Source organism: Mytilus edulis, chromosome 9, assembly GCF_963676685.1.
Source record: "Mytilus edulis chromosome 9, xbMytEdul2.2, whole genome shotgun sequence".
In the NCBI taxonomy this organism is placed as follows: Eukaryota; Metazoa; Mollusca; class Bivalvia; order Mytilida; family Mytilidae; genus Mytilus; species Mytilus edulis.
Genome location: NC_092352.1, coordinates 82541037 through 82557735, shown reverse-complemented (window position 1 = coordinate 82557735; position 16699 = coordinate 82541037). Strand labels below are relative to the sequence as shown.

Genomic DNA, 16699 nt, shown 5'->3' with positions numbered 1-16699 from the left:
AAATGGTCGTGACGCTTTACGAGATGGTTAATATTTTGTCGGTTTGAGGTGATGGATTTAATTGTATTTAAAGATACACAAACTTATTATAGCGTGTCTGTTTGTTGTCGAATTAAATTGATATTAAAACCTTTAATAGGATAACATTTTTATATATTTTATTTGAATTGCAATGTTATTGGCTTTGAACTAGATGTCAGTAACTACGATTAGTCCAAGATCTGTACTCAGTGTCTTTTTGTTGTGGGGATGTATTAGTGCCCGTTCTCGTCCAATCTGGTGGTTTTTAAAGAAGTATTTCTATTTGCATCAATCTGATGACTTAATATATACCTTGAGGTAAGACAGAACCTTCGAGTTTCAAATCATTTGAAAGTTCAATGATCAACAAATGATCGGACAATGATCTTATGAAGTTATGTCATGACAACGAATAATACAGTCCATCCTCGAAGACAAAAGTTTAACATTCACTAATGTGATTAGTGTGGTTTTTAAACTCAAATAAGTGTTATACACGATGAGTAGCTATCAGTGCTGTTCAAATATTTCTAGCATTAGCAAAGTATATTGTCTGAATTAACATCCGAAAACAGATGGCTATGTTGTGGGAAGTAAGATTTTATCTCTATCTGTATTTTCGACAGGCAAATCAATATTGTTATGGTGTTTCCTTGAACTCGTTGTTATTTTGTAATTAATGAGCTATTTGCGACTCTTAGTTAATTAGGAGTGAACACTATCTATATTAAATACTGTATATGAAGGGTTTCATTTACGTATTCAAGATTTAAAAAAAGTTTGTTTTGCTGTTTAAACGGGGTTAATTTGTAGTGTTCATATTTGCAAGCTACATCTGAATTGTATCAATAAGTTCGTTCTTACTTAAACATTTGATTTTTTAAAAATTATGTGGAAAAGGGGAGGAATTGATCATGTGTTGTATTGTGATGACTGTAAACATCAATTGCAGCTGAAATTTGCAAACCTGGTGAGAAAAAGTGTGCAGACAATACTCAATGTATTAACATAGACAGTGTGTGTAATGGATATGTGGACTGTAGAGATGTGTCTGATGAAGATCCAGAAACATGCAAAGGTACTTTTAATATTTTACTTACTGATTATGAAATAAGAAAAAAAAAACAAAACATTTTTGTAACAAACCTGTGATTGAAGTAATATAACTTTGACAAGTGCTCGGAGCACAAAAATCATGCTCGAAACATGAAATCCAGCATTTTGATTGGTTGATTTAGGAGTATGAGTACACAAAACCGAATCAAAAGTTTTAGGACTTCAAGGCCTGATATTTACGTAATTTGAAATTGTTGAAGCATACACAAGTCGTTACCCCTTTTTCGTTATTAATACAGCATGTACTCGATAGCATCCGTAATCAAGAGATTAATGTGCGAAACTGAGATCAAGAATTGGTTAATCTTATACATGTACATGTTAAAGTTGTGTCAAATATATTAATAATCATTACACATTGTTCCACGAATCTACAACATCCTATGCATTGTATCATTATATAAAAAAGAAGATGCGGTAGGATTGGCAATGAGACACAAGGACCACAAGAGACCAAAAAGGACACAGACATTAACCACTATAGGTCACCGTACGGCCTTCAACATTATGTTTATTTCGAGATAGTGTTTGTACTTTAATAGGAAAATATACGATATATATTAATTTAAGTTTGTTTGAGTATTTTACAGTTTTACAATTTGAATGCATTGAATGATATTTTTAGTCGTTGATGAAACTGTTCCTTCTAAAATGTGTCTGTACATGGCCTGATATACATCTTACATCGATGTTATCTTATTCTGTTTATTCCAATCCTATATTACCCTATTCTTCCTGTTGATATCACCGTTGACAGCAGAAATGTCTGACCTAACAACGGAGACAAACACAGTTCATCGTTATGACTATGAAAGACAATCTAAAATATTTCTTTATTAACGATATTGAAATGAGTCGAAATATTCTAAGCTGCAAAATAACATTTAAACTCATAAGTCGAAAAAAGTCTGACAGGGCAATGGTAAACAAGAAAGAAGACCGAAAAATTAAAACCAGATAAGAAAAACACGACATAGAACACTAAAGACTGAGCTTCACGAACATTAATATGTAAAAATATAAATCAATTGCTTTAAAAAAGCAATTGTAGGTGGTCTTTCCCCCTTAAGAATTAATTGAATGGGGGAGGGGGTGTTTGTTTGTTTGTTTGATTGTTTGCTTGTTTGTTTGTTTCTGTATGGGGTCTATATTATTGTTACCGGAGAAGTTTCATGTTTAGTTTGGAAAGTTTTTATTTTATTTTAGGTACAGCGCGCGCGCCAGATTGACGAGACATCACGTGACACGGGTTTATAATAACGAAAACTTAGTCTTTTTATTTCTCTTTAGGTCGGGACGTTAAACAGACAACATCTATAGAGATGGAATGTACACAATGTAATTTCTTTTGTCATTGTAGGAAATTGACATTTTCATCACAGTTCACGGGCAGTGCATGTTTTGGATTTAATTGATCCGGTGTAACTTTAAAACACATTTATTGATTATTTTCTGATAATGTACATTTTTCAGCACCTGTTTGTAACACAGATTAATATTTCAATCTCGGAGCGGACATTTTATTGTAGGTTTTTACTGAGATTTTCGGACCTAGCAAGCGATTTTTACGGCATTGCCATTTCTTTTCCCTAGGAAAAGTCTTGAGAGATATCGGCACCACGTTGTTTTATGAACCTTTAGTACATGTATGCCCTGCTGACTGCAAATTTTGAGGTCGATTGTACTTGTAGTTTCAGAGAACATGTGGATTTTTTTTTCAGAAGTGACGTAAGAACAATATTAAATTTCAATTTTTCTTGAATAAATGAGAGTTTGCTCCTTCAATAAACAGTCATACAGATTGATTGATTGATTGATTGATTGATTGATTGATTGATTGATTGATTAGTTGGATGGTTGGTTGGTTGGTTGGTTAAACACGTTGGGTAGGGTCAATTGAAACGGAAAAAGACACAAAGAAGATCTTGGACCCTATATTAAACACATGAGACGGAAACATGATTGGTTGATCATGATCATGATTGATTGATTGATTGATTGATTGATTGATTGATTGATTGATTGATTGGTTGGTTGGTTGGTTGGTTGGTTGGTTGGTTGGTTGGTTGGTTGGTTGGTTGGTTGATTGATTGATTGATTGATTGATTGGTTGGTTGGTTGGTTCGTTAAACACGTTGGATAGTGTAAATTGAAACTGCGAAGAAGAAACAAAGAAGATCTTGAACCCCTTTATTAAACACATAAGACGGAATTATGATTGATTGATCACGATCATGATTGATTGATCATGATCATGATTGCTTGATCATGATCATGATTGATTGATTGATTGATTGATTGATTGATTGATTGATTGATTGGTTGGTTGGTTGGTTAAACACGTTGGATAGGGTCAATTAAAACAACGCAAAAGAAACACAGATTTTGGACACTATACTAAACACATGATTGATTGATTGATTGGTTGGTTGGTTGGTTGGTTGGTTGGTTGGTTGGTTGGCAAACACATAAAACTCTTCAAGTAGTGCCAAAATCACATAATCTGTCCCTTTGTACATGACCTTGACCTTTGACCTTGACCTAATTTTCATTTTTTTGGACCAAGGATCTCAAATCAAAAGACCCGAGGTCTCTATCACTTATGATTTTCCAGTTTAAAATACATTTCAAAATTTCAAAAACAAAAGGGGAAATAACTCTTATATGGAATCTCTTTACGGCTTTGGTCAACATAAAACAGAACATCCTGAGGATGTAACGCGCCATTTGGAAAAATAAATTTGTCGGTTTCTTATACGGTTGCGAAGCCTTAGAGATCACAAGAATAACAGTGTTCGGGGAGATAACTCTTATATGGGAAAGTATTGGGTTTCGCGGTGTCAGTTTCAAAAGCGCATAAACTGTTCGATATCATATTTCATTTATCTAAGCGACATCTTGCGAAACAAAAAAACAGCGAAGGAAAAAAAAGTTGGCGGAAGAAAAAAAAAAAAAAATAATAATAATAATAATAATAATCAGAACGAATACAATAGGTCTTTCACCTGAAAGGTTGAAAGACCTAATAATTCATGAATAATGCAATTTGTATGGTTCAATTTCAGATGAGAATGCACACTCAGTAATTTTTCAAGGATTGTTCCTTAAATCAAATATGTAATCAATGAAAAATTCTTTACAAAAATTCAAATCAACGAGAAACCGTCTAGAAATTAAGGTTTTGCTTATTTTATCTATTTGCTCTTATGCTTTTGTGGTATGGTGTTGATTAATACGTTAAACTTGTCAATGATAAAGCTGTGAAAAGTCAAGAGAGAATATTTTCCAGCCAAAACTTCAATGGCTTATATCTCGAAAACAAACACGGTGACCTATAGATTTTTTTGCTCTTTGGATTCCTTTTTTAATCCCCTATCGATGTAATATAGTGTTATGAAAAGTTTTTTTTTTAAATTGAGAAGCGAACTCCCTTAAGGATGTATTCTTCTGACGTTTCAGTCTCATTCAGTCTCATTGAAATCTCGTTCTGAAATTATTTCCAAAACATGCGATACAAGTGAAAAATAGCAATGAATTTGATAATTATCATAATCAAACTTAACTCTGCCAAAGAAGTGTGTATTTCAAATAAGTTGTTTTTGAGTAATGATATTTTCAAATCTTATTACTTATCAAGTCAGTCTTTTTAGCCGAAAGTTTGAGAAAAAATGGGTGAGGGGAACAAAACATGATTTTACCAGAAACATAAACATCCCATATAACTTTTTCTTTTCAAATTTTTAGGAGTTAAAATAATATGCATTTTGTTCTTTAAACAGAGAAAAATCACAAATTTACAAAATTGACATGGTAAATTTGACACGACAAAGCATCAAAATATGATGAAACTTTCTTATTATAACACCTACCTATAGTTGTTTACTCATTTATTCAGATTGGTCCACTTTATCTTTATTGAGAGTATGAACAAAAGTTTAATAGTGGAAGTGTGATTTTTTTGTCGTGATAATAGCCCTAAAAGTTGGTAAAAATTGATGAAAAATGGGAAGACCATCAACATCGGGTACTTGCAAAGGGCCCTAGCAAAAAAAAGAAGCGAACCACCATATGATTTTTTCTTCACCAACTATTTTTGTACAGTTATATTAACCAAAAAATCAGGTTTAGAAAAAAGTTTAATTTTTGACATTTTTGGCCCCTCAGAGGTGTACATCCTTAACAACGAACTGCTTAATCGTTATTTAAGTGTTATCTACATATAAGGGTTATAACAGATTCAGCTGAAATTCAGATAATCAGAATGAACTAAAAAGTGAAAATATGTCTTTTCAAATTTTATATGAAGGTTAAATTTTTGTTGGAGTTTTAATTTTGTGGATATATTCTTTCTTCGAAATAAACCAAACGAAATCTCTCACGAAAGTTTCTGCTTTTGCAGTATACATAACACAAATTATTTAAACGATAACATAATGTTCATTTGATAGAGTCTAGGTTGTTATAATAAGATTCTCGTTAATGTATTGTCATAATCGTGTGCAGACATATTAAAACTGTTTCCTATGATTCCAGTCAAGGATGATGAATTTTGCAATTCTACTGTGTATACCGTCAATAAGCAACATCGCAAAAATGAATTAAGGGTTCCTAAATAATACATCAAGTTAGTTTTGAAGGAAATTATCAAAGTAAAGTCTGTCGACCATTTATCTGAACTTTAAATATTGTTTTGCAGCAAGGGAATGTAGACATGGCTATATGAAATGTGATGATGGCATAGAATGTATTCATGAAAAAGACCTATGTGACAGACACATAAATTGCAATGACAAATCTGACGAAGACGAAGATATGTGTAAAGGTGAAGTACTCACATTACAGTTTTGTTTTTTAAGCATTTAGTTGTTTTAATGAAGGGTTGTAGTTGAAGGTTTATATGTTTGGTATTTTTTTTTTTGATAAAATATAGGCATATTGATAGTGACTATCATGAGATGTGCAAAAGTCGATTATGGGTTTACTTGCATAGAAAGATTAAAGTATTTAGATAAACTGTTTTCAAAAATAAAATTATGTATATACGCTCAAGGTATTCATTGGACTTTTCCATTTGTGCCTAAAATTAACAGACACGTAAATCCTAAATGATCCTCAACTCAAATTATCTGAAACCAATAATAAGGTATTCTAGAAACACGTATTATTGAAACGTTTATGTGATGTTTATCTCCTTATTAAATCAGGTTTAGGTTGGTTTTGTCTATTGTTCATGTCGTGTATGTACAAACATATTAAAACTATAAAAAAAAAGATGTGGTATAATTGCCAATGAGACAACTCTCCACAAGATACAAAACATGACACAGAAATTAACAACTATTGGTAACTGTACGGCATTCAACAATGAGCAAAGCCCATACCACATAGTCAGCTACAAAAGACACCGAAAAGACAATGTAAAATATTTCAGACAAGAAAACTAACGGCCTTAATCATGTACAAATAATGCACTAATCTTTTTACCTGTTTTCTGTAAAAAATTATGATTTTATCATCTTCCTACTTTATGTATTGTCAACAGACGAGTCCGCTAAATAAAATAAGGGTTTGATAAGTATATCGACAATTTACTTGATGTAAACATGCATAATATTGTTCTGCAGCAAGAGAATGTAAAAGCAGCAAAGTGAAATGTGATGATGGCATACAATGTATCTATGAATCACAACTCTGTAACAGATACACAGATTGTTTTGATAAGTCTGATGAGGATGAAAATATGTGTCCAGGTAAAATTTCGAAGTGTCAGTTTTGTTTTGTGTCCATTTAGCCTTTTCGGTGGAATATAGACAGTATATATCAACAACAAGAAATACGAAACACGTATGAACCACATCAACTTCTGGACATCAGATTCCTGACTTAGGACAGGTGCAAACAACTGCAGCATGTTTTGACGTTTTAATGGTTATAACTTTTTTACTATTTCATATTCATCATTTAATTTGGCTATTTGGGAATCTGCTCAGTTAAGATAAAACAAATACCTCAATGCCTTATCCAATCCCCTTCAGCGTGCTGAAAAGAAGCAAAGTATAGACCCCTTGCTCGATATCACACACATCCAGTTATGGTTCCAAATACATGCATGTGACTATCAGGAATCCTATGAGAATACCAGAAAGCTTATGAGGCTACACAGCTACTTAAGTACAAGTAATCTTGATGTACAGTTCTAAAGATGCATATCAAATGAACATTTGTAAAGCTGTATATAAACTGTACATCCGTAAAGCTATATTAAAACTGTCCTTCTGTTACGCTGTATATAAACTACATGTTTAAAACTGTATATAAACTGCAACTCTGTAAATGAATTAAAGGGTCTTGAAAGAGGGACGAAAGATACCAAAGGGATAGTCAAACTCATAAATCTAAAACAAACTGACAACGCCATGGCTATGTCAATATCAAATTAGTTTTGAAGGACTCTACGATTATAAAGTCTTTCGACCATTTACTTTATGTAAACATGCATAACTTTGTTTTGCAGCATGGGAATGCGAAAGCGGCAAAGTGAAATGTGATGATGGCATGCAATGCATTTATAAATCAGATATATGCGACAGATACCCAGATTGTGACGACAAATCGGACGAGGAAGAAGATGTGTGTAAAGGTGATTTGTTTTTGTTTTACAAACGTTTAGCGGTTCTGATTGAACGGCGATAATTGTGCTGAATATGGCTGAGCTCATCATTAACTCAGTTAAAACAAAAAGTTTCGGTCAGAAACAAAACTTAAAAAAGAAAAATGTAAATGACATTGCCAGTATAAATTATTTAAATACTAGTAAAGTAGATTTTATAGTTTATAGGTATAGGAAGATGTGGTATGATTGCCAATGAGACAACTCTCCTTATAATAACAATTCATAACAGTAAACAATTGATTATAGGCCAAGGTACGGCCTTCAACACGGAGTACAAAAAATGATGTTTGAATAAAAAAATGCCAAAAATACATCTAAAAGATGAATAAATGTAAGCATCTAAATTCTCAAAGATCTGGAAAAAATCTCTTAAGGGATACATGCCTTGACGTAAAACGAAACCTCAGTGCTTTCAATCATTTAAAAATTCAATGACTAATACATGATCGGAAAATTATATTATCAAAGTTATAACCTGTCAATGCATAGTACTGCCCCTAATACAGTTGCAACCTTCAAAGACAAAACATTTACCAGCAGTTTAACCGGACCTGTGATTTTTTATCTAATATACAAATGTAAGTTCTGTACACGAATAAATCAGCAGTGCTATTCAAATATTACTGGCATTAATCGGTTCGCAAAATATAATTTCTGATTTAACATCCAAAAAATGAGAATTGGCTATATTGAAGGAAATAAGATTTCTTCTCGAACTGTATTTTTTACCCGAAAATCATTATTGCTATGATGCTTCTGTTGTTCATTATGTAATTCAGGAGTCATTTGTGGTAATGAAGACTACTTTTATTAAACATTGCATATGAAGGGTTTCATTTAAGTATTTAACATTTTTATTTTTTGTTTTTGTTTAAGCAGGGTTGATTCTAAGTGTTCATGTTTGCAACGTAGATAATTGTAATACTTATTTCGTTCTTACTTATAAATTTGATTAGTTTATAATTTTATGAGGAAGAGAAACTGATAATGTGTTGTATTGTGAAGACATTATACGTCAATTGCAGCTAGAATTTGTGAACCCGGCAAGACAAAGTGTGCTGACAATCATCAATGTATAAACTTAGATCATGTTTGTAATGGTCTTACGGACTGTTATGATGAGTCTGATGAAGATCCAGTGACATGTAAAGGTAATTGCAACTAATTACTTTTTGCTTATGTTCATTTGTACAGATATATTAAAGCTATTTTGATATTTGAAACCAATATGAATATCCACCTGTTTCTGACTTTAAAATCAACAAATATTTCAAATAATGAATCTTGATTTTTTGTTAAATTAAAATCATTTTTATACCCCCGCTTTAAAAAAAGGGGGGGGGTATACTGTTTTACCTCTGTCTGTCAGTCCGTCCGTCCATCAGTCCGTCAGTCAGTCCGTCCCATGAAACTTTCGTCACATTTTTCTCAGGAACTACACATCCACCCTTTCTGTAATTTGGTATCAACATTTATATATGTCAGCCATACCGTGTGATGCGTTTTCAGATTCATCACTTGACAACTTCCTGTTTACCGAACACTTGTCTGATTTTACACATGATAGCCAAGTTGAAAATTTTCGTCACATTTTTCTCAGGAACTACAATACAAGGATTTCTGAAATTTGGTTTCAGGATTTATATAAGTCAGCTATACCGTGTGATGCGTTTTTAGATTCATCACTCGACAACTTCCTGTTTACCGAACACTTGTATGATTTTACACATGATAGCCAAGTTGAAAATTTTCGTCACATTTTTCTCAGGAACTACAATACAAAGATTTCTGAAATTTGGTTTCAAGATTTATATAAGTCAGCTATACCGTGTGATGCGTTTTCAGATTCATCACTCGACTACTTCCTGTTTACCGAACACTTGTATGATTTTACACATGATAACCAAGTTAAAAATTTTCATCACATTTTTCTCATCAGACTTGAAGGACTCTACGATTATAAAGTCTTTCGACCATTTACTTTATGTAAACATGCATAACTTTGTTTTGCAGCATGGGAATGCGAAAGCGGCAAAGTGAAATGTGATGATGGCATGCAATGCATTTATAAATCAGATATATGCGACAGATACCCAGATTGTGACGACAAATCGGACGAGGAAGAAGATGTGTGTAAAGGTGATTTGTTTTTGTTTTACAAACGTTTAGCGGTTCTGATTGAACGGCGATAATTGTGCTGAATATGGCTGAGCTCATCATTAACTCAGTTAAAACAAAAAGTTTCGGTCAGAAACAAAACTTAAAAAAGAAAAATGTAAATGACATTGCCAGTATAAATTATTTAAATACTAGTAAAGTAGATTTTATAGTTTATAGGTATAGGAAGGTGTGGTATGATTGCCAATGAGACAACTCGCCTTATAATAACAATTCATAACAGTAAACAATTGATTATAGGCCAAGGTACGGCCTTCAACACGGAGTACAAAAAATGATGTTTGAATAAAAAAATGCCAAAAATACATCTAAAAGATGAATAAATGTAAGCATCTAAATTCTCAAAGATCTGGAAAAAATCTCTTAAGTTATACATGCCTTGACGTAAAACGAAACCTCAGTGCTTTCAATCATTTAAAAATTCAATGACTAATACATGATAGGAAAATTATATTATCAAAGTTATAACCTGTCAATGCATAGTACTGCCCCTAATACAGTTGCAACCTTCAAAGACAAAACATTTACCAGCAGTTTAACCGGACCTGTGATTTTTAATCTAATATACAAATGTAAGTTCTGTACACGAATAAATTAGCAGTGCTATTCAAATATTACTGGCATTAATCGGTTCGCAAAATATAATTTCTGATTTAACATCCAAAAAATGATAATTGGCTATATTGAAGGAAATAAGATTTCTTCTCGAACTGTATTTTTTACCCGAAAATCATTATTGCTATGATGCTTCTGTTGTTCATTATGTAATCCAGGAGATATGTGTGGTAATGAACACTACTTTTATTAAACATTGCATATGAAGGGTTTCATTTAAGTATTTAACATTTTTATTTTTTGTTTTTGTTTAAGCAGGGTTGATTCTAAGTGTTCATGTTTGTAACGTAAATAATTGTAATACTTAATTCGTTCTTACTTATAAATTTGATTAGTTTATAATTTTATGAGGAAGAGAAACTGATAATGTGTTGTATTGTGAAGACATTATACGTCAATTGCAGCTAGAATTTGTGAACCCGGCAAGACAAAGTGTGCTGACAATCATCAATGTATAAACTTAGATCAAGTTTGTAATGGTCTTACGGACTGTTATGATGAGTCTGATGAAGATGAAAATATGTGTACAGGTAAAATTTCGAAGTGTCAGTTTTGTTTTGTGTCCATTTAGCCTTTTCGGTGGAATATAGACAGTATATATCAACAACAAGAAATACGAAACACGTATGAACCACATCAACTTCTGGACATCAGATTCCTGACTTAGGACAGGTGCAAACAACTGCAGCGGGTTTTGACGTTTTAATGGTTATAACTTTTTACTATTTCATATTCATCATTTAATTTGGCTATTTGGGAATCTGCTCAGTTAAGAGAAAACAAATACCTCAATGCCTTATCCAATCCCCTTCAGCGTGCTGAAAAGAAGCAAAGTATAGACCCCTTGCTCGATATCACACACATCCAGTTATGGTTCCAAATACATGCATGTGACTATCAGGAATCCTATGAGAATACCAGAAAGCTTATGAGGCTACACAGCTACTTAAGTACAAGTAATCTTGATGTACAGTTCTAAAGATGCATATCAAATGAACATTTGTAAAGCTGTATATAAACTGTACATCCGTAAAGCTATATTTAAACTGTCCTTCTGTTACGCTGTATATAAACTACATGTTTAAAACTGTATATAAACTGCAACTCTGTAAATGAATTAAAGGGTCTTGAAAGAGGGACGAAAGATACCAAAGGGATAGTCAAACTCATAAATCTAAAACAAACTGACAACGCCATGGCTATGTCAATATCAAATTAGTTTTGAAGGACTCTACGATTATAAAGTCTTTCGACCATTTACTTTATGTTAACATGCATAACTTTGTTTTGCAGCATGGGAATGCGAAAGCGGCAAAGTGAAATGTGATGATGGCATGCAATGCATTTATAAATCATATATATGCGACAGATACCCAGATTGTGACGACAAATCGGATGAGGAAGAAGATGTGTGTAAAGGTGATTTGTTTTTGTTTTACAAACGTTAAGCGGTTCTGATTGAACGGCGATAATTGTGCTGAATATGGCTGAGCTCATCATTAACTCAGTTAAAACAAAAAGTTTCGGTGAGAAACAAAACTTAAAAAAGAAAAATGTAAATGACATTGCCAGTATAAATTATTTAAATACTAGAACAGTAGATTTTATAGTTTATAGGTATAGGAAGATGTGGTATGATTGCCAATGAGACAACTCTCCTTATAATAACAATTCATAACAGTAAACAATTGATTATAGGCCAAGGTACGGCCTTCAACACGGAGTACAAAAAATGATGTTTGAATAAAAAAATGCCAAAAATACATCTAAAAGATGAATAAATGTAAGCATCTAAATTCTCAAAGATCTGGAAAAAATCTCTTAAGTTATACATGCCTTGACGTAAAACGAAACCTCAGTGCTTTCAATCATTTAAAAATTCAATGACTAATACATGATCGGAAAATGATATTATCAAAGTTATAACCTGTCAATGCATAGTACTGCCCCTAATACAGTAGCAACCTTCAAAGACAAAATATTTACCAGCAGTTTAACCGGACCTGTGATTTTTAATCTAATATACAAATGTAAGTTCTGTACACGAATAAATTAGCAGTGCTATTCAAATATTACTGGCATTAATCGGTTCGCAAAATATAATTTCTGATTTAACATCCAAAAAATGAGAATTGGCTATATTGAAGGAAATAAGATTTCTTCTCGAACTGTATTTTTTACCCGAAAATCATTATTGCTATGGTGCTTCTGTTGTTCATTATGTAATTCAGGAGTCATTTGTGGTAATGAACACTACTTTTATTAAACATTTCATATGAAGGGTTTCATTTAAGTATTTAACATTTTTATTTTTTGTTTTTGTTTAAGCAGGGTTGATTCTAAGTGTTCATGTTTGCAACGTAGATAATTGTAATACTTATTTAGTTCTTACTTATAAATTTGATTAGTTTATAATTTTATGAGGAAGAGAAACTGATAATGTGTTGTATTGTGAAGACATTATACGTCAATTGCAGCTAGAATTTGTGAACCCGGCAAGACAAAGTGTGCTGACAATCATCAATGTATAAATTTAGATAATGTTTGTAATGGTCTTACGGACTGTTATGATGAGTCTGATGAAGATCCAGTGACATGTAAAGGTAATTGCAACTAATTACTTTTTGCTTATGTTCATTTGTACAGATATATTAAAGCTATTTTGATATTTGAAACCAATATGAATATCCACCTGTTTCTGACTTTAAAATCAACAAATATTTCAAATAATGAATCTTGATTTTTTGTTAAATTAAAATCATTTTTATACCCCCGCTTTAAAAAAGGGGTGGGGGTATACTGTTTTACCTCTGTCTGTCAGTCCGTCCGTCAGTCCGTCCGTCCATCAGTCCGTCAGTCAGTCCGTCCCATGAAACTTTCGTCACATTTTTCTCAGGAACTACACATCCACCCTTTCTGTAATTTGGTATCAACATTTATATATGTCAGCCATACCGTGTGATGCGTTTTCAGATTCATCACTTGACAACTTCCTGTTTACCGAACACTTGTCTGATTTTACACATGATAGCCAAGTTGAAAATTTTCGTCACATTTTTCTCAGGAACTACAATACAAGGATTTCTGAAATTTGGTTTCAGGATTTATATAAGTCAGCTATACCGTGTGATGCGTTTTCAGATTCATCACTCGACAACTTCCTGTTTACCGAACACTTGTATGATTTTACACATGATAGCCAAGTTGAAAATTTTCGTCACATTTTTCTCAGGAACTACAATACAAGGATTTCTGAAATTTGGTTTCAGGATTTATATAAGTCAGCTATACCGTGTGATGCGTTTTCAGATTCATCACTCGACTACTTCCTGTTTACCGAACACTTGTATGATTTTACACATGGTAACCAAGTTAAAAATTTTCATCACATTTTTCTCAGGAACTACAATACAAGGATTTCTGAAATTTGGTTTCAGGATTTTTATAAGTCAGCTATACTGTGTGATGCGTTTTCAGATTCATCACTCGACTACTTCCTGTTTACCGAACACTTGTATGATTTTACACATGATAACCAAGTTAAAAATTTTCATCACATTTTTCTCAGGAACTACAATACAAGGATTTCTGAAATTTGGTTTCAGGATTTTTATAAGTCAGCTATACCGTGTGATGCGTTTTCAGATTCATCACTCGACTACTTCCTGTTTACCGAACACTTGCATATTTTTACACTATTAATATTATCCACTTGCGGCGGGGGTATCATCAGTGAGAAGTAGCTCGCAGTTTCACTTGTTATAACAAGATTAACAGAATTGAATAGAAATGTGAACTGACTGCCAATGAGACGACCCTCCCTCAAAACGGAAATGAATATCAGCAATTATAAACAACCGTACAGCCATCCATCATGAGAAACCCTTTAAGTTTTATTGTCTATAATAGGCCCCGACATGAAAGAAATTAAAAAAAATCTATTTGAGAAAGCTAACGGTCTAATTCATAACAAAACAATTTACGACAAACCAATGTGACTGACATGAATCTAAGACAACCACAGAACTGACTTTAGATAAGCACGTACTAAATGTTGAGGTTTAATATAAATAGTAAGATCTGGCATGAGTGCCAATGAGATAACTCTCCATCTAAGTCCGGGCCCGGTTAAAAAATCCCCGTAAAATTTAGGATGTGCTATTCCGTCGAAATAGGTTTTTTACCTGCAGTACACAAAATCTCTGTATCTATGGAATAGTTTATTAAAAATTTAAAGTAATTGAAGGAAACGAAATCCATGACTTAAAATTTTACTAGTGATACATTGATTTCGCTTGTTGAATTCTAAAATTATGAATTTAATTGCATATAAAGATCATAACCCCTGAAACATCTGAAGATACTGTTTTCAAAAATGGTGTGTTAACAATATGACTCGCTCTATATCTTCAATGGTCTATAAAATATGTGCCAATCTTTTATATCGATATAAATCATAAATTTAGTCCTGGTATCTATGATGAGTTTCTTTATCTTCAATTTCGGGAATTTCTTTTGCCTTTTTAACTGTTTTGATATGGTGGTCTTGTTTTTTTTAAAACGAAACACGCGTCTGACGTACGCAATTATACGCTTTGTATCTTTGATGAGTTTTGGATATATAATTTATGTATGACGGCCACATATATAGTAGGATTCTGATAAAGATGTAAAGTGTCGTGATGCTTAACGATATGGTTAATATTTTGTCGGTTTGAGGTGATAGATTTAATTATATTTAAAGATACACAAACTTATCATAGCGTTTCTGTTTGTTGTCGAATTAAATTGATAAATAAAACCTTTAATAGGATAATGTTTTTATATATTTTATTTGAATTGCAATGTTATTGGATTGGAACTAGATGCCAGTACCTACGATTAGTCCAAGATCTGTACTCAGTGTCTTTTTGTTGTGGGGATGTATTAGTGCCCGTTCACGTCCAATCTGGGGGTTTTTACAGATGTATTTCTATTTGCAGCAATCTGATGACTTAATATATACCTTAAGGTAAAACAGAACCTTCGGGTTTCAAATCATTTGAAAGTTCTATGATCAATAAATGATCGGACAATGATCTTATGAAGTTATGTCATGACAACGAATAATACAGCCCATCCTCGAAGACAAAAGTTTAACATTCAGCAGCAGTGTGATTTGTGTGGTTTTTAAACTAATATAAATATTATACACGATGAGTAGCTATCAGTGCTGTTCAAATATTTCTAGCATTAGCAAAGTATATTGTCTGAATTAACATCCGAAAACAGATGGCTATGTTGTGGGAAGTAAGATTTTATCTCTATCTGTATTTTCGACAGGCAAATCAATATTGTTATGGTGTTTCCTTGAACTCGTTGTTATTTTGTAAATACTGAGTCATTTGCGACTCTTAGTTAATTAGGAGTGAACACTATTTTTATTAAATACTGTATATGAAGGGTTTCATTTACGTATTCAAGATTTAAAAAAAGTTAGTTTTTGCTGTTTAAACAGGGTTAATTTGTAGTGTTCATATTTGCAAGCTACATCTGAATTGTATCAACAAGTTCGTTCTTACTTAAACATTTGATTGTTAAAAATTATGTGGAAAAGGGGAGGAATTGATCATGTGTTGTATTGTGATGACTGTAAACATCAATTGCAGCTGAAATTTGCAAACCTGGTGAGAAAAAGTGTGCAGACAATACTCAATGTATTAACATAGACAGGGTGTGTAATGGAAATGTGGACTGTAGAGATGTGTCTGATGAAGATCCAGAAACATGCAAAGGTACTTTTAATATTTTACTTACTGATTATGAAATAAGAAAAAAACAAAACATTTTTGTAACAAACCTGTGATTGAAGTAATATAACTTTGACCAGTGCTCGGAACACAAAAGTCATGCTCGAAACATGAAATCCAGCATTTTGATTGGTTGATTTAGGAGTATGAGTACACAAAACCGATTCAAAAGTTTTATGACTTCAAGGCCTGATATTTACGTAATTTGAAATTGTTGAAGCATACACAAGTCGTTACCCCTTTTCGTTATTAATACAGCATGTACTCGATAGCATCCGTAATCAGGAGATTGATGTGCGAAACGGAG

The 16699-nt window shown here is 32.6% G+C and overlaps 1 protein-coding gene across 1 annotated transcript in view; it reads left to right on the top strand.

The window, feature by feature from the left end:
* Nucleotides 1-16699, top strand: part of LOC139489187 (low-density lipoprotein receptor-related protein 2-like) — a 50177-nt gene that overhangs the window by 32086 nt on the left and 1392 nt on the right. Inside the window, exons 15-24 of the mRNA XM_071275370.1 lie at nt 974-1099; nt 5834-5959; nt 6762-6887; nt 7652-7777; nt 8836-8961; nt 9824-9949; nt 11008-11133; nt 11897-12022; nt 13081-13206; nt 16252-16377. Of these exons, the coding sequence (XP_071131471.1) occupies nt 974-1099; nt 5834-5959; nt 6762-6887; nt 7652-7777; nt 8836-8961; nt 9824-9949; nt 11008-11133; nt 11897-12022; nt 13081-13206; nt 16252-16377 (1260 nt within the window). The remainder of the gene's footprint in view (nt 1-973; nt 1100-5833; nt 5960-6761; nt 6888-7651; nt 7778-8835; nt 8962-9823; nt 9950-11007; nt 11134-11896; nt 12023-13080; nt 13207-16251; nt 16378-16699) is intronic.